Source organism: Giraffa tippelskirchi, chromosome 7, assembly GCF_054371585.1.
Source record: "Giraffa tippelskirchi isolate mGirTip1 chromosome 7, T2T-mGirTip1v1.2.pri, whole genome shotgun sequence".
NCBI lineage: Eukaryota > Metazoa > Chordata > Mammalia > Artiodactyla > Giraffidae > Giraffa > Giraffa tippelskirchi.
The window spans coordinates 145775462-145796467 of NC_137281.1; the positions used below are offsets into that span (position 1 = coordinate 145775462).

The following is a 21006-nucleotide window of genomic DNA, read 5'->3' on the forward strand; positions in this document are numbered from 1 at the left end:
CTTTGGCCAGCACCCTGGCCTGCTGGTCCTGGCTGAGATACCAGAAGCAAGATGGGCAAAGCCATTGGGAATGAGCCACAAGTCTGCTTCAGGGATGCGAGACTCGGGGACGAAGAGAAAGAGAAGGAGGCAAGGATCCTCCTCTAAGACCACACCGAGGAGTGTCTGGACCTCTCCTGCAGGGATCAGGCAACATCGGAAGGAGATTAGACTTAGCGGGAGCAAAGGGCTCTGAGCTCTGCCCTGCCCCAAATGTTCTGGGCACAGCTGTGGAGGTGGTGCTGGAAGTGCATCATGTTGGGCATTAGGAGACCAGCGGGACAAATGCTGCTTCACTAAGAATTCCAGCTCTCACTTTTTGGGTCGTGGTGGGTTTGTGCCTCCTGGTCCCTTGCGGTTGGGTGGGGCAGGAGGACTAGTGCTGGCCAGTAGCTTGGAGTGGATATCACGTGTGTAATTTATGGGCCCAAACACTTATTTGTGTGCAACCCTGCAGAGTGCTCTTTCTTTCTTCCATGGACAGTGGCCACATTCAAGATGCTATTCCTTTAGCCTGGTTCAAGGGTGAGAAGACATGGGGCAGGACCCCCAGCAGATCCATGATGGATATGCGGCTTTGGTCAGATATCAAGTCTTCTCTGTCTTACACGACACTAAGATTGAGGCTGGTTGTTACCGCAGCATAACCCAGCCTATCCTGGCACACCGCCACTGGCTTCCTTCCTCAGACCAGAGCCCCAGTCAGTGATGTTCATGCCTGGGAGGTGGGGGTGGTGGCGGTGGCAGAGGGTCAAAGCAGCCCCCAGTCTCTATCTGAATCAGGGCGGGCCTCTTCTAAATGGGGGTCGATATATCAGAGCCACTAGCCAAGCCATGGATGAAATGGACTCCCTGTTAAAAGCACAGGCTCTGAAGTCACCAGATAATCCTGAGGCTGTCCCACCAACCTTTCGGTGCCTGTACAAGAGCCAGATGTTTTTTGCCTAGTCTAGGGTTTAAATTTTAACCTAAGATTATGGTATGTTTTGGTAAAGGTTTTACCCTGGTCATTGTGGGGCAGGCGCTGTCTGTCTTTTTTATGGCTGTATTCTTGGCCCATGGCTGGGACACAGTTGGCACGCAAGAAGTGTTTGCTGACCAAAGAATGAGACCATGTGATTCGCTAAAGCTTCACATCCTCTTGGTATGAGGCTGCTGGAAAGACCCCAGAAGACCCCGGGAAACAGTCACCCCAGGGACCAGCTTGCCAGCCTGCTGTCTGTACACCGGGCAGATGGTGGAGCTTCTCTAACCAGCACTGCAGTCTCTGCTTAAGGAGATGGAAGGGTACTGTGAGAGCACAAGGTGGGGAGAGTGCTCCCGCAGGGGCTGGACACATGGGTGACCTTGGGGGCAGGTGGAGGACAGTGGAGCCCTGGCAGTCTGCAGGGGAACCTAGCCCCTCTCCGTGGGAACCCAGAGTCCCGGGACGACGGAAATGCCATGGAGACTTTGGACGGGCTGCTGTCCAGACCACTCGGGCCCTTCACCAGAGACTCTGCGTTTAAGTGGAGAGAGAGTGGTTTCTTAGTTGGAGGAAGAAGAAAGAGGGAGGGGGAAATTGTCTGGGCTCCCGGGGTGATGGGCCGGGGCTGTGGTTACGGGTGGAAACCTGGAGGAGCGCGCAGGCTACATCAGTCTTTCTTTCAGCAGACTCAGAGTGTCTGCCCTGGGCCAGGAACACAGCCTGACCTCCCAGCCAAGGTGTGTGTGTCTGGGACCTTTCCTCTGGAAGGGAAGGGGGTGATCCAGAGGCACGGGCTCAGGCATTGCGGGGAGACAAGACATGAGAGAGAATGGGCTCTCCTACTCGCCGCAGGGCCACCTGTGCACTTTGCATGGTTATTCGGCAGGTTAACCAGAGCCCCTGCGATGGGCGTTATGGTTTCCATCTTCAGACACTGAGACAATAAGCCAAACCCAGATCTGTCTCCACCAGAGCCTGTGCCCTCAATGTGGACTGGTTAGTATAAATTTGAGATTTTAGATGTCTTTGGATTTTCCTAGTTCATTTCCTTTGGTTTTACTTTTTAATCAGGTCTCATGCCAAATGAATAATGTTGGATGCTTAAATGAGGCAATCTATTGAGTCCCTAGTCCAGCATTTGGCACATACAGCAAGCACCATCAAATGTCAACTCCCTTCACTCTCCCTTCTCCTGGAAAATGCCAGACTGCCAGACTGTCAGCAAGCTCATGAGGACAAGGGGAGTGGGTTCTGCCTTTGATTATAGTGGGCCTGACTTTAAAGGGGGAAGCATTGAGAGGGGAAGGTGAGACGCTAGGGATTCAGACAGGGATTTGTCTGTCCTATAATGCCAGTGACCTCTCCCCTCTGTCAAGACCTGCCAGGGCTCTGGACTCTGCTACTGTAGTAGTGGCATTGGGAACGGGGGGTGGTCTCCCTTCACCAGACACACAGGCTCATCTCTCACCTCCAGGATCTTCTGAATCCAGGCAAGCCCTGGCCCTGGGAAACCTGGAGGCAGAGAGGAGTCTGGACCTAACTTTGGATCCAAGGCAGGACTTCCTTCCAGAGAGAGCCTTGATTTACCCTCACCCATTCTTGTCTCAGCCAGTTGGGAGCACATGACCTGGGCCTTTTGTGAGCATTTGATACCCCAGCCTCGCAGGGAGGTGGAAGTGGCAGGGCTGCTGGGAGCTGGCATGATGGTAGCATGTTCAAGCCAGTCTGTGAGGACATCAGTGGGCAATGTCACAGCTGACTTGTGACACTGGGAAAGGGGGCTGGGATGAGGGCTTATTCATTCATTTTTTTCAACTAGCATGTATTGGCCCAATGCATGAACATTTGTCAGGTGTCCACACACGGTCATCTAAGGATACAGTCCAGCTTACAGCCTAACAAGCTTTCACCAGTAGATCAAGCCTGATGCCTGAGGCACCTCCCAGATATCAACCTTCCCTCTACCATGCGACTCAAGTGGTGGGCAGAGGTGCACAGAGGGGAGCCCCTGGGATCTCATGAATGTAAAGTTACTGTGCTCCCATGCTGTCAGGGCAGACAGGATGCCACAATCCCACTAAGGGAACAGAGAGGCTCCTGGAATCCCTAGACAGGTCTCTCTGTGCACAGGAGTGGGCTCAGCATAAAGGAGAACAGTCAGGGATAAGCTGGAAGGGGAGCTGGTGGTGGGCGGTACATGGGAAGGGACCAGGAGATGATGGGGAGGGACCAGGAGATGATGCAAAGGGACAGGAGATGGTGGGAAGAGACCATGAGAGGATAGAGAGGGACCAAGAGATGAGGAGGAGGAGCCAGGAGATGATGGAGAGGGACAGGAGATGGTGGGGAGGGACCAAGGGGTGATGGGGAGGGACAAAGAGATGATGGAGTGGGACAGCAGATGGTGGGGAGGGACAGGAGATGGTGGGGTGGAACCAGGAGATGATGGGAAGGGACAGGTGATGATGTGGAGGGATCAGGAGATGATGGGGAAGGAAAGGAGATGATGGGGAGGAGCCAGGAGGTGAAGGGGAGGGACAGGAGATGGAGGAGGGCACCCATTCCTTACCTTGGCAATGTCCTTTCCTGACCATGATGTAGCCCTGGTCACACTCACAGTTGTAGGAACCCTCCGTGTTGGTGCACCGACCCCGGCTGCACACCCCTGGCTGCTCACACTCATCTATGTCTGTGAACACACAGAAAAGTCCTGAGTTGGGGCCAGCCCTGCAAGGGGTGCTGGGGCATCCCCTCAGAGGCCAAGGTCAAGGATGCCCATGCTGAGGCCCAGACAGGGAAGACATCCTTGCCACAGCCATGAACAGCAGGGGCTCTGAGGCCAAGTCAGACTGACCTAGCTCAGGCCTCTGCAAACTCATGAGTTCCCTTCTCCCAGGGAAGGTGGCTACTTTGGGGGCCCTTGGAGACCCTCACAGCTGTCTCCTCACTCCAGTGCAAGGGCTGGTCTTGAGGTCAGGTGGCAGTGCATACAGCACTATCCAAGGAGGCCACCAAAGTCCTCCTCCTGATCCCAATACATCCCCCAGAGCTCTGCTCCTAGAGTTCTTAGGGGCCTTCTTAAAGGTTAGTGAAGTCGCTCAGTTGTGTCCAACTCTTTGCGACCCCATGGACTGTAGCCTACCAGGCTCCTCCGTCCATGGGATTTTCCAGGCAAGAATACTAGAGTGGGTTGCCATTTCCTTCTCCAGGGGACCTTCCCAACGCAGGGATCGAACACAGGTCTCCCACATTGCAGGCAGACGCTTTACCATCTGAGCCACCAGGGAAGCCCAAGGTTAGGGATTAAAGGTTAGGGATTGGGATTCCCTGGTGGTCCAGTGGTTAGGACTTGGTGCTTTCACTGCCTGGGGCCTAGGTTCAATCCCTGGTTGGGGAACTAAGACCCTGCAAGCTGTGTGGAGCAGCCAAAAAAAAAAAAGGTTAGGAATTAAGCAGCCAATGAGAGATAGTATCTTAGGCAGCTGTGGATCTGTCCCTGTGGTTTCTTCTATTGTCCCAAAGCATAATGGGGCCCCATAATGGCTTGAAAACCCAAGCCTGGTCATGCCCTCCTCTGTTAAGGCCCTACCAGCGCTCCCTGCCGCTCAGGCTGCCTCACAAGGCCTCACCCCAGCCTTGCTGTGTTTGCCTATCCCCACTGGTCTAGCCTCCAAGCCTTCGTTCACACAAATGCCTCTGCTTGGTTTGATGGCCAGCAGAGTCCTGCTCCCATTTCAAGGATGGGTTCAATTGATCAACTCTAGATGGCTCTGGCCACCCCTCATTCCCTGCCCACCACAGACAAATTAATAGAGGACTTGTCTTTTTCCCCCACCCCCCACTCCCAGCAATGGTTCAACACTTCACAGAGGCTCTGTGCAGATGAAATGAGGTCATTCAGGTGAAGGGCTTAGCACAGCCCTGCCTGGCACGAGGTAAGCACTGAATTATTATTATTGTGCTCAGTCGTCAAGTCATGTCCAACTCTCTGTGACCCTGTGGACTGTAGCCCATCCATGGGCTCCTCTGTCCATGGGATTCTCCAGGCAAGAATACTGGAGTGGGTTGCCATTTCCTTCTCCAATTATTATTATTATTCTAGCACTAAACCTACTCCATAAAACCCAAGCTCCTCTGCCTGGCATGTGAGATCTCTCATGACCTGGGCCCTGCCTGGTTCTCTCACTGTGGTTCCTGCCTCTCACACGCCTGCTAGCCTCAACAGCCACACAGAACCTGCTTCTGGGCTTCTGCATGTGCTGCCTCCTTGCCTGGAGTGGCTTCACACCCACCGGCTTGGCTGTCTCCTTTCCATCTCTCAGTGAGGCTGCCCTTGCCCCTCCAACCCACACGGACCTTCCCAGGGTTCCCTTCGGGATCAGCTTGGGCCAGTAGGGATGAGTAAATGCTTCCCCCCACCCCCACGACTTCTGAGAATGTGCCTTATTATTCCGGGGCCCTTAGTGCCTAGCCCAGAACCCCCAAAGTACCTATTGCATGAGTGGAATAATAAGCATTTATTTTCAGACAGTGTTTTCATCTGAGCGATACCTCGTAACACTTCAGTGCAGAGTGGAGAAAGTATACAATGTGCACTCCAAGGCCCAGGTCCAGAGATTCTGACCCAGTAGCACTGGGGTGGGCCTAGGAACCTGCCTTTTAGCTCTCCAGGCAATTCTGAAATAACCGGCCCTCACTTTGGGAAGCTCTATTCCCAGAGGAAGAGGAAAGGAATCTTGCTAAAGGACTCACGAGCTGCTGGGGCTGGGATGACTGCTGGGTGAACAAGGCTGGGAAAACTGACTTGTTCCATGGAGAAAAGTGGAAGCGGAAAAGACTCAGTCTTAACACCCACACAAGGATGGACTCCAGATGGATTAAAACATGTCGTGAGGGACTTCCCTGGTGATCCAGCGGGTAAGACTTCGCGCTTCCAAAGTGAGAGGCCAGGGTTGGGTCCCTGATCAGGGAATTAGATCCCACACGCCACAACTAAGACCCGGCACAGCCAAAGAAATAAAGTACGTAACTAAATAAAATGCATAAATAAATAAATAAAAAGAACATGTCATGAAAGGCAAAACTGTAACTGTAATAAAGGAAGGTGTAGGAGAATATATTTGTGACTTTGAGTGAGGAAGGAATTTTTCCATAAATTCCTCAAAGCATAAAAATAAACCAAAAAGGTGAGTTTCTATACACCAGAACTAAGAATATTTGTTCAAAGAAGGATACGTGAGTAAGGTCAATGGACAGAGGATAAGAGGTAAGAACTGTCATATCTAAACTTAGGCAAGTATCTGGAATATACAAGGAACTTCTAAACAGCCACAAGGAAAAACAAGAATGACCACTGAACTGAGCAAAAGATGAGAATAAGCAATTTCTAGGTAAGGAAATCCAATGGCTAACATATGAAGAGAGGCTCATATTTACTAGCAAAGCAAATGTTGTTTTAAATATTTAATTTAAATTATTATTTAATAATAATTATTGCTCAGTCATGTCTGACTCTTTGTTACCCTATGGACTGTAGCCCACCAGGTTCCTCTGTTCATGGGATTCTCCAGGCAAGAATACTGGAGTGGGTCGCCATTTCTTCCTCCTAGGGATCTTTCTGTCCCAGGAATCGAACCTGGGTCTCCTTCATTGCAGGCGGATTCTTTACCACTGAGCTATCAGGGAAACTCAAATATTTAATAGTCAAATAATTTGTTCTAGAAATTGTAATGGTTTCTATTAATTATATAAATTAATGAAACAATTTATAAATAAAAATATTTAAAATAAGGAGGATACTCTTATATGAGAGCAACAACATTTAGAAAGTGGATGTTATTGGATGAGGCCTCATCAGGTGGCAGCCACGCCCTGTTGGAGAAGCTCTGAGAGCTGACCTTGAGCCTCCGGCCTCCTCCCCCAGCTGTCAGGCTGGCAGAGACCTCCAGACACCCAGGCTGGCATGCGGCAGGATCCCTTGTCTGGGTCAGACCTGGTGACACTCTTCCCTGCAGCAGCCACTGCCTGTCCCAGGCCAGCATCTTGGGCTGGGCCTGCAGGGAGCAGTGCCTCCAGCCCACAACACTTGCCAAGGCTGCAAAGCCCACCAGAGAACCCCCTTAGCCCCTGGGCCTCTGCCCTTGATAGCTCCAGGCTGTTCTGAGCACTGCCGCCTGAGTCACCTCCCTGAGAGCCGGCTGACCGCACCGCCGCCCTCTGCTCGCAGACCTCTGCTGGCTGCCACTGTCTGTGGGACGGCGACCAAGCACTTCAGCCTGGCGCTCAAGACACTTAGCAAACTGGCGTCGGTTCCCGCCACTTCCTCCACATACCAGGCGCTCCCATCACTCTGGATTTATCGTTATTCTCAGAGTGCGCCAGACTTGTTCATGACTCTTCCCTCTGCAGAAATGCTTCCCTTCCCCTGAAATACCCTCCGCTTCCTCTTTTCCTTCACCGTGTGTGTGTGTGTGTGTGTGTGTGTGTGTGTGTGTGTGTGTGTGTGTGTGTTGGAAGCAAACCATGCTTTGGGGCCAGGACGATTTTGATTCTGTTTCCAGCTCAGCCACGGCTCTATGTGAGGTCTCTGCATGTTTCAATTCACCTCTCTGAGCCTCAGTTTGTTAAACTGTGAAATGGGGATAAGGGTTTCTACTGCATGGGGTAGGATGATGAGCGTCACAAAATAAAGGACTTACGATGGCGCTGGCACATGAGAACAGCTCATTAAACGGTAGTTATTATTCTGGCCCTACTCAAACATCCCTGTGGGAAACCTTCAGACTTTCTTCCATACGTAACTGGTGCATCCTCATTCCACAGGGCCGGAGTCCACGCCTTACTTAGTGCAGTACCCCTGGAGCTCACACGGCTCCCGGGCCAGAACCAGAAACATGAGTCCTGAGAACAGCAGGGCCATTCTCCAGGTGAAGGATTCCGACTGGGTTATGAATTGTATGGCACTGCTTGGAAACAACTTCATCCTATTCTCTGTAAACTCGTTAGTAAAAATGTAAGCAGAGTGTTTCACATGCGGTATAAATGCTGCATATTAAAGGGCCTTTGTTGGAAGTGTCTTTGTCCAGCGGCCCCATGCAGAGCTTCCCAGGGAAGCTTAAAGCTTGTGGACATCTCCCAGCAAAGGCACCCCTGCTCCCCAGGTGGCCCGGAGTTCCAGTTGGTGTCCTCACAGGTCACCCTCTGTACCCAACAGGAAAGAAGCTCCTTGTCACTCAGAATCTGGGGACCTGGCTGCTAGTCTTCATCTCCAGCCATGTCCCCGGGTTTCCCCTCACACTCTTGGCTCCCATCACAGTTCCTTGGAATGTTGGTGAATATTTTGCTGCCTTTCAGATTCGTACCCCTCCGTCTGGTCTCAGCAACCTCAGCCTCAGTGTAGGTTCTGCTTCTTCCCAGGTCCAGGTCTGAGCCCTGGTTTCGATTCCTGCAGTCCCTGCATTCCCCACACTGCAGTGCTGCAACTAAGTGCTGCAAATGCTGGATCCTCCTCCACCCAAACATTACCTGTGGGGTCCTGTACCCCTTCCAGGGGCAAGGGTGGCTCAGCTTACCTTGGCATTCCTGCGTGGCCCCCGAGGCAGCCAGCTTGTAGCCAGGGTAGCAGAAGCAGGAGTAGGAGCCCACGCGGTTGACACAGCGTCCCCTTCCCTTGCAGGGGTCCCTCAGACACTCATTGTCATCTGAGCAGAGGGAGATGGGGAGGGCAGTCAGGAAGGCCTTCCTTTGGGTACCTGTGAGCCACTCACCATGCTAAGGGCTGGATAGGGGATGGTGCTGTGGGGCAAGGAGGGACTGAGGGAGCAGAGGAGGCTGGAGAGACGAAAAAATCTCTGAGCCTGGGGACCTTGAAGTCCATCCATCGGGCTTATTCAGGAACCAAGGGCCTGGGGCAGTGGCCCTGCACCCACTCTCTGCCCCATGTTCCCCTTCCCTAGGGCCCCATGATCATTTCCTTTCTCCTTCAAGGCACAGCGGATATGTCTCCCTTGTATAAAATACCAGGGGAGTGGATCAGGCCCACATTGGATGATTTATGTGTTGTGCCTCCAAACCTCTACCCCGGGGATGGCTGTGGTGGAGACAGCAGGTCAGGCTTCGGTCTGCTATGCAGACAGCGAGATGGCCAGTTTGAGGGGTGGGTTGATCTCAGAGCCGAGGGCGCCAAGTAAAAGTGTTCTTTTTCTGGGCTCTGAGGCCCAGGGGTGGCTTCCCACTCTCCTGAAGACTCCTCAGGTGATACTTCCAGCGACCAGCCTCCCCAAGGTCAAGGTTAGCTTTGTCCACAGGGACTGTGGCTCCTCTGCCCATCAACCACACAGCACTGCTTGGACTTTTGGTTGCCTTGGCCTCTGGACTGGCCCCCAGCCCTGCCCCCATCCACCCCAGCCACCGAGTAAGCCCAGGCCACCCGCGGGGACACCTGTGCAGTAGGCCTGGCTGGGGTGCAGCCGGTAGCCGGGGCTGCAGATGCATCTGTATCCATCTGGGAGGTTCACACAGGTGCCCGGGCCACAGATGTTGGTGGCCCCAGCAGCACATCTGTCAATGCCTGTGGGAGACAGCACAGCTGAGGCTGTGGCAGGGTGGGGACGGGTGAGGCCAGTGGACTGGGATGGGGGGAGGATGGAGATAGGGTACGCAAGCACAGGAGCCTCACCCCAGCCTTGGCTGGACCCTCCCACATCCACGTATAGCGAGGCCTTGTATAAGATCCCATGTACGGCCCCTCTTCCCAAGGACCTGAGCCCTACCAGGATGGAGCGTGCAGTAGCGCATCCTTCTGACTGAGACCCAGGGATCTCAGTAACCGGTGTCCTATGTCCCAGCAAAGGGCCTCCGCCCCTGAGGGCCCCAGGAAGACCTCACCCTGAATACAGGGTCAGTTCTCACCCTAGGGCGAGGGCTTCCCTCCCCTGGTACACCTTGCCCAGTTTCTCCCAGAGAGGTAGACAGATCTCGTGAGTAGGGTCCTGGGAAAACTGCCAGGTGATGAGGGTAGAGGTGGGCTGGGGCCAGCTAAGCAGGGCCTTGAATGCCACATTGAGACAAGCTGGTAAGAAAGGGGGTCATGGGAGTCGGGGTACAATCAGAGCCATCTCAGGAAGACCACGCCTCTCACATACCACCTTGATCAGAAAGGCAGGAAGGTGGCAGATGGACTGGGGTGGGAGGGGAGGCACAGGGGTCCTGAGAAACCCACCGAAATGAGTTAAACAAGGACTGCCCTGGGTGGTGGTAATGGGGCAGAAAGCAGGAGATGGATACTGAATTCAGAAACAGTTTGGAGAGTCACTAGGACTCAGGGCTGAGGCTGCATGGAGGGCAGAGAGTATAGCTCTTTTGAACCTGTGTCCTTAACACTAGAAAAGTACCTGGCACTTAAACATGCTGAATGAACAGATGACTGAATGAATAAGAGAGGCTTTCACTGTAAGTCTTAGCCCAAAGCCTACACACCCAGGCTCCCTGCCTTGCTCCACAGCACTGAGGAAACCCCTGGAGACCCCAGGAAATGGGCCGGGATATGCCTGTGTTGGTGCATAACGGGGCTTCACAGTGTCTGCTAGACTGAACTAAACTGAATGCCCACACGGACATGTGTGTGAGACTACCCTGCCCCTGGCCTGGCTCCGAGTTTGTGTCAGCCTAGGGGCTCAGGAGGACCTCCGGCCAGGAGCTACATGTCCTCCCAGAGAGGTAAGGCTGGGAGTGTCAAGGGGGGAAAGGCACCAGGAGAAAGGTTCTGGACTGTGTGTGTGCACAGGGTTGTGTCCCCACAAAGCTGACGCCCAAGCTCTGCCCCTGAACCTAGCTCATCTTGCCTGCTGAGCGGAGAGGGGCCTAGGACACTGCCTGGAGCAGTACACTGAGCCCAGAGAAGCGGGGTCCTGGGGAGGGCAGCAGGGACGCCCTGGTTCAGGCCTAGGAAGGCCAGACTCCCAGCCCAATTCACTCTCTCTGGACTGTTCCCTCAACCTGCAGGTTCTCTCCCTTTGCTGAAGGAAATACCCCTCACTCCAAGGTGACCTCAGTCTAAGAGGTTAAAAGCAGCAAGGCCCTGACGAGGGCACTCATGCGGATACACATGTGAGCACACACGTGGACGCACACACATGAGCACACACACGACACACTCACAAGCACTTACACACATATGTGCACACACACGTGAGCACACACATGTGACACACACAAGCACATACACATGTGAGCACACAGAGACACACATGTGAGCACACACACGACACACTCACAAGCACTTACACACATGTGAGTACACACAGACACACGCATGAGCACACACGAGCGCACACACATGAGCATATACACACGTGTGAGTGCCCACATGGACACATGTGAGCGCACACACGAGCACACACGTGACACAATAAGCACATACACACATGTGAACACACAGAGACACACGTGTGAGCACACGCGCGAGCACACACATGAGCACATACACACATGTGAGTACACACATGGACACACGTGAGCACACCCATAAGCACATGTGTGAGCACACACACACGTGAGCACACATGTGAGCAGGGAGCAGTTGCTCCAGCACTGGCCCTGCTTCTCTGGAGCCAAGTCCCCAGACAAGGAGGCTTTGAGGAGGGTGCATTCCAGAGCAAGGTGGGTATGCCAGGGCTCTCCCCCGCACTGCACCCCCTCACCGCTGCAGTGGCCAGAGCCAGGGAAGCAGGCTTCCGGGCAGCCAAACAACCTTAGACATAGAACCACTTTCCCTCCTGAAAGTCGGCCCTCTCCCTGGGCAGGAGGCTGCCCGCTGCCAGGGCACTCAGCTGACTCGGGGTCAACAGCCTGGAAGAGTCGGGATCCTGGGGGCCCCACGGGCACTCCTTCCTGGAGAGGGTCCCCCGGGTTCTCCTGGAAGGCGAACTCTCCCTTCTCTTTCTCCTGCCTGGCTTGACTGGTTCTCCAGACGGGACTCTTCTGGTCACTAGGGGCAGCCTGTGCCCTCTGTGGGATGCAGCTGGGGGTGCTGACCCCACCAGGAGTCCACTGGGCCCTGTGCATCTGGGGGAAGAGCCGGGAGCTCCTTGAGGGGCTGCTGCACGTACCTGAGGGCGCCGGGGTCGCCGGCACATCGGTGGGGGCAGTCACTTGTACTTCTTCCCTGGCCTCCGGGATCCCCTGTTCAGGCACTGATGGTGTTGGTCTTCCCAGGGCACCTCCTATGGACGGAAGAGGGGTGGGGGAGCGGGTGGGCCTTGGCCCCTGGACTGCCCACTTTCCTACCTCTTGGACAGCATTCCCTCCAGAGGTGCCAGGCAGTAACCTTCCCTCTTCCCTGCCGTCAGGCTCCGAGACCAAGGGCTGGAGCCTGGGTGGGTCATCCCCTCTGCCTCCTAGCCTCCTGAAACTCCACTTGGCTCCAAACAGTCAGAGACTCTAAGAGCCCTAATGGGGCTCACAGAGCATCTAGTCTCACCCTCAGGTTCGCAGGGGAGGAGGCGGAGGCTTGTGGGAACAGCCACTTGTCCACAGCCACTAGCTTGTTGGAGACAAGCCGAAGCCCAGGCCTACTTCAGCTTTCTCCTTCTGCTTGCAAAACACTTTAGAGTTAGAGAGCTCTGCCTCAAACACCAACATCTCACCTGCCTTAAGAGGCAGCAGGGCAGGCATTCGTGTCTACCTCACAGCAGAGGAAGCTGAAGCTGACTTCTGAATAGCGTCCTGTCCCCAGTCAGCCAGCTGGGCTCTTTAGAGCTCTAACCATCTCCTGATGGGCTCTGCAAAGCTCTAACCATCTCCTGAGGGAAGGCAGGCCTGGGAGCAGGGCCCTCTGGACCAGACCTGCCCCCGACTTCAGCCAGCTCTTCCTCTTTGGTCTCTTTTATTCCTCTTTGGTTCCTTTTGGTCTCAGCACCACGAAGGGCAGACTGAATGCTGCGGCTGGGGAGGTATTCGCAAGATATGGCGGTGTCTTTCACTGACCTAACACCTTAGGTGTAAAGAGCTCCCAGGAAAAGGAAAAGCGTTCACCTCTCACATCACCCACAACCTCACCTGATCCGAGCCTCTGGCATCAGCTCACTTGTACTATCGCTACTTCTAGTTAAAGTCTCTCCTTCCCTCCCTTTGTTTCCTGGGTGCCACTAGGAGGAGGCACTCACCTGGGACCCAGGTGGATAGCTGGGTAACGCTGGTTGTCACCTGCACAGGAACGGGAGAAGGTGTCTCTCTGCCTGGAGAATCCCATGGATGGAGGAGCCTGGTGGGCTACAGTCCATAGGGTCACATGACTGAAGTGACTTAGCACACAGTTCTAGACCTCATATGCTGTGATGCCAGTCTGAGCCACAGCCAGGACTAACAGGACACATTCCTGCTCTCCTTCTGAAGGGCTCCCCTCCACCCCCGACCTTCTCGAATGACAGAACTTGCACTGTAGCTGCCGGAAAAACCAGAGCTGCGATTACTACTTCTTTTAGGGCACAGCTGGGCCTTGGGATCAACTCTCCCACTTTGGCTTCTCTGTAAATAAAATCCTACGCACACTGGATCGTCCTCCCTTCCCTCCCTCATGTGACATTGCCCTGCAGCCTCAGCGCTCTCAGGTCCCAGTCTCTGCCACTTGTGCCCGGCTCCTTGGTGAGATGACTCACTTACCTGGCTGGCCTGAGAGTCACCTGGGGAGGAAAGGTGAGAGCGTGAGCTCAGGGAGGACACGTATGTCTGCCTGCTCCTTCCCCCCACAGCCAGGGCTGGTTCACTCTGTGACCTTCCTACTTTGTCCACAGCAGGCCTGGTGGCAGAGAGAGCTCAGACTCGTCTTACCTGCCCCTGCCACCCTTCCAGGACTAGCCAGCCCAGACCCCAGAATCCCCGGGCTGGGGGGCCTACAAGGTGGTCATTTGGTAAGAGGAAACCTCTGGCTTTCCCTGAATGCCACCGGCAACAGAAGTCCCACCGCTCTGGGCCAGTCTGCCCTTTTTGTCCTCACTGCAACCCTCCTTGAGCTGCCGCCTCCTCCCTCCCAAGCCTCCTGGCCACACGAGGTTGCTCTGCCCTGGGCCCAGGCTACAGGGCAAGGCAACAGTTCTAGGAAGCAGGGGGTGGGGGTGGATGGCGCCGATCGCTCCTGGCCAGTACCCAGTTACCATGGTGACTGGGGCTCTGCCTGACTGCCCAGTCGGTCTGTTCCTGATTCGTGGAGCACTTTGTTCATCACATAGTTCTCCCTGTCCTAATACGTCCTTGTACTCCATGCTACCAGTAACCCAGGTGTGCCTTCTGCATGGTTTCCCAGGGCACCTGCCAGGGGTGCCTCAAGCCCTATGTCTTTCCAGCCCCAAGCCTTCTGGGCCCAAGGCAGTTGAGCTGGAGCCAGTGCTCTGACTCTGAGGCCAGGGGAGGGGATCTGAAGCCCCCAGATTCCCCAGAATGCACCTGACAGCTCCTCCAGGAGCCAGCACCAGCCCCAGAAGCGGCGTGGCAGGGGCAGGGGATGGAAAGGCAGGGTCAGCAGCGGTGGTGGTGGGGTGCTGTGGACCTCCCACCAGCAGATCTCTGGGACATGAGCACCTCTTGACCCAAAAGGAGGAGGTGCGGCCATTCCATCAGGCCAGGCCACGGGAGCAGGTTCCCAAGGCCGTGCTGCGTTTCCAGCTCCCTTTCCTAATGCCCTCGAGGTGGGCCGCCATGGGCCCAGGGTAAACACCCCACGGCTCTTTGAGGTGCTGTAACCTGAGGGGGCGGGGAAGCCCTCAGACCTCCTCCCCAAACCAGATACCCTTGTCGGGGACAGTCTCGGCCTCCATCCAGGTGCTGGTGGCCGCCCGCAGTGGCTGCCTCTCTGCTGGCCTGGGCAGGGTCCCGTTGCTCTTCGGGCCACGCTCCCTCGAGGGCCGGGCCAGTTCCTCCTCCTCAGCTTTCCTCATGGACAGGCGGATGTCCGAGCTCGAGTAGGTGTAGCCGTGGCCCGCAGGGCAGATCTCCCTGAAGGCCTCTGCGAGTTCAAGGGTCAGAGGACAAGCTGAGGGGTGCTGTTCCCACAGGAAGCCAGGGTCCTCCTTTCCCTCCCTCCTGGGGAACAAGGCAATGTGGCAGTGAGGAGGGAGGGGCCCCAGGTTGGGTTAAGGAGTTGGTCAGGGAGGAGGACTCAGGGTCTCTGGCCTTAGGTTAGGTCCAGGGTGGGGGGACAGTGGCCACTGGCATGGAGGAAGCAGCTCGGTGGCCAGGACCCTAGAAGGGGACAGAGGGTTACCTGTGCCAGGCAGGGGGCATTTCTCACACAGGCTGCCCCAGGCTTTGCCCACTCGGCTGCAGCAGCATATCTGCTTGGTGATCCGCTGGGCCAAAGGCAGGGCGCAGGTGCCGGGCCCCAGCAGCCGGTAGCACAGCCCCTGCTGCATGGAGACGGCCTTGTCCGCTGCAACAGGCACAGCGGCAAGTGAGGGTGGGCAGGAGGGGGTGGGCAGGAGGGGGTGGGTCACTGGGTATGGCAGCAGGTGGGGGTGGACAGGTGGGGGGCGGGCAGGCAGCCAGCGTGACGGGAAAGGCAGAGGATGGTGGAGTGGCCGGCCACGCAGGCTCAGATCGGCCAGGCCTGTGTCTCGGTGTAGAAGTTGGGGCCCTGAAAGTGCTCACAGAACACGAGGGAGAGTGGCTGCAGCCCCTCCTCGGGTTATCTGTTTGAGGGACCTGGACGTCCACCCTCACGTGGGAAAGCTGAGAGCAGAGAAGGGGACGCGCCTGCTTGTCTCAGATTCTCAGTCTACGGTGTTGACAAAAGCCATCCTGGGGAGCGCCCGTGGGGAGCGGTGTGCCCTGAGGGCCATGGTCTCCCTGGGTAGATGAGTCCACATGAGAACCACCGGACTGATGGGGAGCTTTGAGGACAGGGGCCCTGCCTTGGTCATCTTCGCAGCCCAGGCAACCTGGGTAGTGTCTGGTGCATGTGGGTGCTCAGTCAATGCTTGTTGATTGGCGGATGGAGGGCTAGATCCATGAATCAAAATCCTGTGGACTGCAGTGAATGTGAGCCACGGTGGGCTTAGAGAATAACAACACCCAGGGCCATCTCTGCCTCCCTGCCTGGAGGGTCTCTTTCCAACATTAATAAATAAGTGACCGTAAACTCTTCCTGACATGTTCTCCCCACTCTGTATCCCCTCACCTTTTGCTGTCTCCTCTTATTATCTCCTTGCCCTGGGGACACTGGGTCCAGTCTCTCCCTCTCAAGGGTGCTCCCTCTTGTGAGGGTGGTGCTCGAGTCTGTTTGTCTTGCAGTCTCCCAGACCCAGGACTTGGCAGTTCCCAGACTGAGGGCTTGGCCGGCCACAGGGAGCTTTGTTGAGCCTTGGGTGGCCGACCTGACCTGGGTTGCTACTTTACAGAGTCCAGTCGAGACTGGTTTTATTCAGTCCTGGTCAGGCCTCCCTGGTCTGGGCTGTGGTGTCAGCTCTGCCATGGGGAGTGGCAAACGGAGGGGTGGGGGGGTGTGGGCAGGCGACTGCTAGCTAGCCTGGGCCTCTCCCAGCTGGAAACCACAGAGGTCCCTGGAAACAGCTGCCTGAGTGTACACACAGACACACACACAGACAGGATGCTGATATGACTAGTGACACGTCTGTGCTAGTGGACGCAGAGCACGTCCAGATATGGGGACCACGGGATTTACGGAAAGGCCCTGGGGCAGGCAGACTCTTCCTATGATGGACAGGCTTTTTAAGAAAAGTCTGCAGCAAAGGGCCCAGGCAGCTAGGCTCAGGCGCTGGAAGACACAGCCGCAGCTCAGTGAGACATCACAGCTCAGCGAGACATCACAGCAATGCACATATCCCCCAAGCAGATGAGGCAACAGATGGGACAGCAATGATTAGAGAGAAACAGGAGGCAGAAAATCCCAAACTGCAAAGCCTTCAAAGAAATGCCTGAAGCCAAAAGAGAAGCAGTGACTATCTCCATCCCAGTAGGATGAAGCAGAGGGGGTTTGTTGGGGCCCAGTCCTAGGTGGAGAGGCAGCCTGGGGTCTGGGGGCATTTCTGCTCTCAGCTTGGCCTGTGGACCCTGAGGGTCCCATCTCGCCCCCCCAGCACCCCTACCCTGGCCCTCCACCCCCACCCCGCACTCACACACACAGCGGCTCCTGGACGGATCCAGCAGGAGGCCGGGTCTGCACGTACACAGGTAGCTGCCCCTCGTGTTCACACACTCCGAGTCCTCGCACAGGCCTAGCGTCAGGCACTCGTTGACATCTGCGGGGAGCGGGGAGATGACCAGGTGCCCACCCCACCCCACCCTCTCATGATGGAGGGGAAGAACCCAGGCAGAGCTCTGCTACGATTCTCCAAGTAGAAGAACAGCAACAAGAGAGCTGTTTACTCAGTGTGATCCCTCCCTCTGGGCCTCAATTTCTCATTTGTAAAGTGGGGATAATAATAGTAACCACCATGTAGTCTCATTAGGGGGATAAAATTAGATAAACATTGCAAATCACTGGGTCCAGGAACTGGTGATTATGGTCACAATGTTAAGAGCTAGAGTTCATTGAGTGCCTAGCATGCCAGGGACCACACCAGCTGGTGTGCATATGATATATGTGTGTGTGTGTGTGTGCTCAGTTGATTAGCTGTGTCTGGCTCTTTGCGACCCCATGGATTGGAGCCCACCAGGCTCCTCTGTCCCTGGGATTCTCCAGGCAAGAATACTGTAGTAGGTTGTGGGGAGTCCTGCTGATCCAAGGATCAAACCTGCGTCTCCTGCACTGGCAGGCAGATTCTTTACTACTGTGCCACCTGGGAAGCCCTTGCACATGATATCTTATTTACTTCTCACAATTTTATCAAGTAGGTCCACGTGGCCTCATTTTACAAGTGAGCAAATTGAGGCTCCAGGAGTGACTTGCCCAAAGTTGCTCAGCTAGTAGGTGGCATCCTGGGAAGTAACAAGGAGCAGATAAGGGGAGAGTTGGCTTGGAGGGTGGAGAATGGTGTCCAGTGCCTTCTGTTCAGTCTTCCTTGAGAGACTCTGAAGCATCTCTGCTGGACCCAAGATTCAAGGGTCATGTCCATAGTGAGAAGCTGCAGGATGGCAACTTCCAAGTTGCAGTTGCTGAGAACTTCTCCTCAGAAAGAAACAGGAGGTGAGAAGCTGGAGGCAGGCACTGGGAGGAGGGCAGGGGAAACCCCAACCCTCACACTCCAAAATGTCAGAAGCCCTCCTGGGGACAGCACCTTTGTTGACAATGGTGAACACGGAAGATCTGTGATGGGCACCCAGCTCTGGGGCCCGCAGATAACACTTAGCAGCCCAGAGCCACCTGCTTGCCCGCAAGCTTTGGGGGGAGTAGGCACCGGGCACAGGAATAAAGATGCTGAAAGATGACCCAGCTTGGGCACCAAGGGGAGCTACTCCTTGCTGGATGTTCTATTGGGGGAGGGGGAGCTGAGAAGGGGAACTGATCCGTTTGCCTCCAGGCTGCGGACAGAGTGACATCTAAACACAAATCTGAGTTGCAGAATCTCCCGTCTGCTTGAGAAGCTCCTGGGCTCCCCATCACCTCCTAGAGGGAGCCTCTAAACCCTCACCTGGTATCCAAGGCCCTCGACCATTTTCCAAAAGCCTGTGGCTGAACCGGTGGCTCTGATGAGACCCTGAGATGCCTGTGTAATCTCCTGTGGATACACTGGCAGTACTCTAGCCAGCCCAAACTGCTCCTTGGTTCATGCCGGTCCCTCGGCCTGGAATCCCCATGTCCCTTTTTAGTTGGCTAACTCTTCTCTACTTCCCAGGTGGCGCTAGGAGTAAAGAATCCACCTGCCAATGCAGGAGACCAAAGAGATGCAGGTTCGATCCCTGGGTCAGGAAGATCCGCTGAAGGAGGAAATGGCAACCTACTCCAGTATTCTTGCCTGGAGAATCCCATGGACAGAGAAACCTGGCGAGCTATAGTCCACGGGGTTGCAAAGAGTTGGACACGACTGAAGTGACTTAGCACAGCACACTCATTTTTAAAGTCTAGGTCAGGTATTATCGCATTGCGGGTGGTTTCTTTACCAGTTGAGCCACGAGGGAAGCCCAAGAATACTGGAGTGGGTGGCCTATCCCTTCTCCAGAGGATCTTCCCGACCTAGGAATCAAACTGGTGTCTCCTGCCTCGCAGGCGGATTCTTTACCAACTGAGCTATCAGGGAAGCCTGGTATCACCTGGACCCTTCCCTGATCTTCCAGTCTGCAAAGGATGCCATAGCGCCCAGAGCCTCCTCCTCTTGAGAGCACTTCTCTCATTGTGTGAAGTTGTTAAGGCATCTGCCTTTACCTGGGGCAGCGGCTGTGTCTTGTGCATCACTATGAACTAACACCTAGTACAATGTATGCAGCTCACAGCAATACCCCCAGATTAGCCTGGGGAAGTAGGAGACAAGGATGGAGATGATAGGGACGGTACCTACAGGTACAGAGATGAGGGGTCCCATCCCAGACAGGGAGATCGCAGCCACAGACATGGGTTGGGGGAGGTCTCAGGGGCAGGGTCTCCTGGGGAGGGCCCCTCAGGAGCTCAGTGAGGGGGAGGTGGAGAGCCCATCTGAGGCCCTGGGAATAACTTTAACCCTGCAGACTGGGAGACCTGCCCGGCAGAGAGGCCACTGGGGACAGTTTAGATACGAGCAACCCCACTGCACTCTCTAAGGGCAAAAATACTAACTTCTCTGCTCACCCACTGCCCATGAGGTCCTTTCTTCATTGCCCCTGAGAGAGGCAGACCTCCCGGGCTGGGCTTGATCAGAGGCCTCTCCTTTTGCCTGGTCCAGGCACCAGTTCTTATCTGTGGGCCGGAAATCCCCACAGGCAGAGATGGCCCAGACTCCTCCCTCCTGAAGAAGCCTCCAGGGGAGGGGACCTAGGAGGCCATCTGAGTCAATCCCCTGCCTCTAACCTGGCTTCACCCAAAGCAAACCATACAGACAGCGATTTGTCCAGTTCCCCAAAGGGCATCTGTCTCAACCCCAGGAGCCTCCCAGGGGCTGGCAGGCCCAGCTCACATCACACCTCTTGCCAGGTCCACAGCCAACAAGGGCTTCCTGCTCAGGGCCATGGCTGAGCATCCCCCCTTCCCATTCTTCGGTCCTGAGGTACCCCTGGGCCTTGTCCCTCTGGGGGTCTCTAATGCAGAACATCCAGGCCTCAGCTGGCTTCACAGAGCCTGCTAGCCAGGTCAGCAAGGCCCAGAGACTGTGCTTCAGGGTCTCCTTCCCCCAGCCCCAACCTCTGCCTGTGCCTGCCCCACTCCAGGAAGGAGGCCTGAGAAGCAGAGGGGCTTTTCTGGGGAAAGTCCACAGTCCCATCTTTGCAGGCTGACTTGATCTCCCACCCTGGAGTCCGAAGTCCTCCTGTTCCAGGGAGAGTGGCCCAGGAGTGGAGTGGATATGCGGGGATAGCACCCTGAGTTGCCGCACCACACAGCCCTAAATCTGGGTGGGGGTTGGGAGAGAAGGGACGGAGGGAACAGTTTGGCTCCCAGGCCCTCGCTCAGCTTGCACCATCATCGCCCTCTGATTTCCTTAGGCCCTGGAGCTGGCAGCCACCCCCCTCAACAAGCTGGGGCTTAGTGACCCAGCGAAGACCACTCAGCAGCAGCCGCTGCGTCTACCACGGGGGAGCATCTCTCTGCATTATTGTACCTCTGTCATCTCAGGTCCCCAAGCCCAGCCCTGGGCCTGGTCATCCTTACCTTCGCAGTGAGTGAGGTTCAGTCTCTTGTACCCCTGGGGACACTCCAGCTGGCCATTTTCAATCACCGGGGAGGCTAAGGAGTAAAGATACAGTTAAGTCTCAGTGGAGGGCCCTTGGGCTCCTCTGTCACCCACGCTGGGAATTGGGGCGCAGTCTGGATGTCCAGCCCACTCTGCAGCTATGAGGCTCCAGCCCCTCCCCAAGTCATCGCCCTGGGCAGCTGTGCCTCCTTGGCCAAAATCCTTTCCCTGACACTCACCAGGCTACTCTCA

The 21006-nt window shown here is 55.5% G+C and overlaps 1 protein-coding gene and 1 non-coding gene across 9 annotated transcripts in view; one reads left to right on the top strand and one right to left on the bottom strand.

Moving 5' to 3' along the window:
• LTBP2 (latent transforming growth factor beta binding protein 2) overlaps nt 1-21006 on the bottom strand; it is a 106490-nt gene that overhangs the window by 16258 nt on the left and 69226 nt on the right. For 4 of the 8 annotated variants that reach the window (XM_081509203.1, XM_081509199.1, XM_081509202.1 and 1 more), the window contains exons 9-18: nt 20733-20807; nt 17134-17256; nt 15264-15428; nt 14790-15005; nt 13667-13686; nt 13171-13276; nt 12115-12228; nt 9447-9599; nt 8578-8706; nt 3576-3695 (exon numbers count right to left, since the gene is read on the bottom strand). In XM_081509203.1, coding sequence (XP_081365329.1) covers nt 3576-3695; nt 8578-8706; nt 9447-9599; nt 12115-12228; nt 13171-13276; nt 13667-13686; nt 14790-15005; nt 15264-15428; nt 17134-17256; nt 20733-20807 — 1221 coding nt within the window. The remainder of the gene's footprint in view (nt 1-3575; nt 3696-8577; nt 8707-9446; nt 9600-12114; nt 12229-13170; nt 13277-13666; nt 13687-14789; nt 15006-15263; nt 15429-17133; nt 17257-20732; nt 20808-21006) is intronic. The other 4 variants (XM_081509205.1, XM_081509204.1, XM_081509200.1 and 1 more) reach the window with 2 other exon arrangements.
• TRNAE-UUC (transfer RNA glutamic acid (anticodon UUC)) lies at nt 4331-4403 on the top strand. The gene has a single exon. It is a non-coding gene; the product is annotated as a tRNA-Glu (tRNA).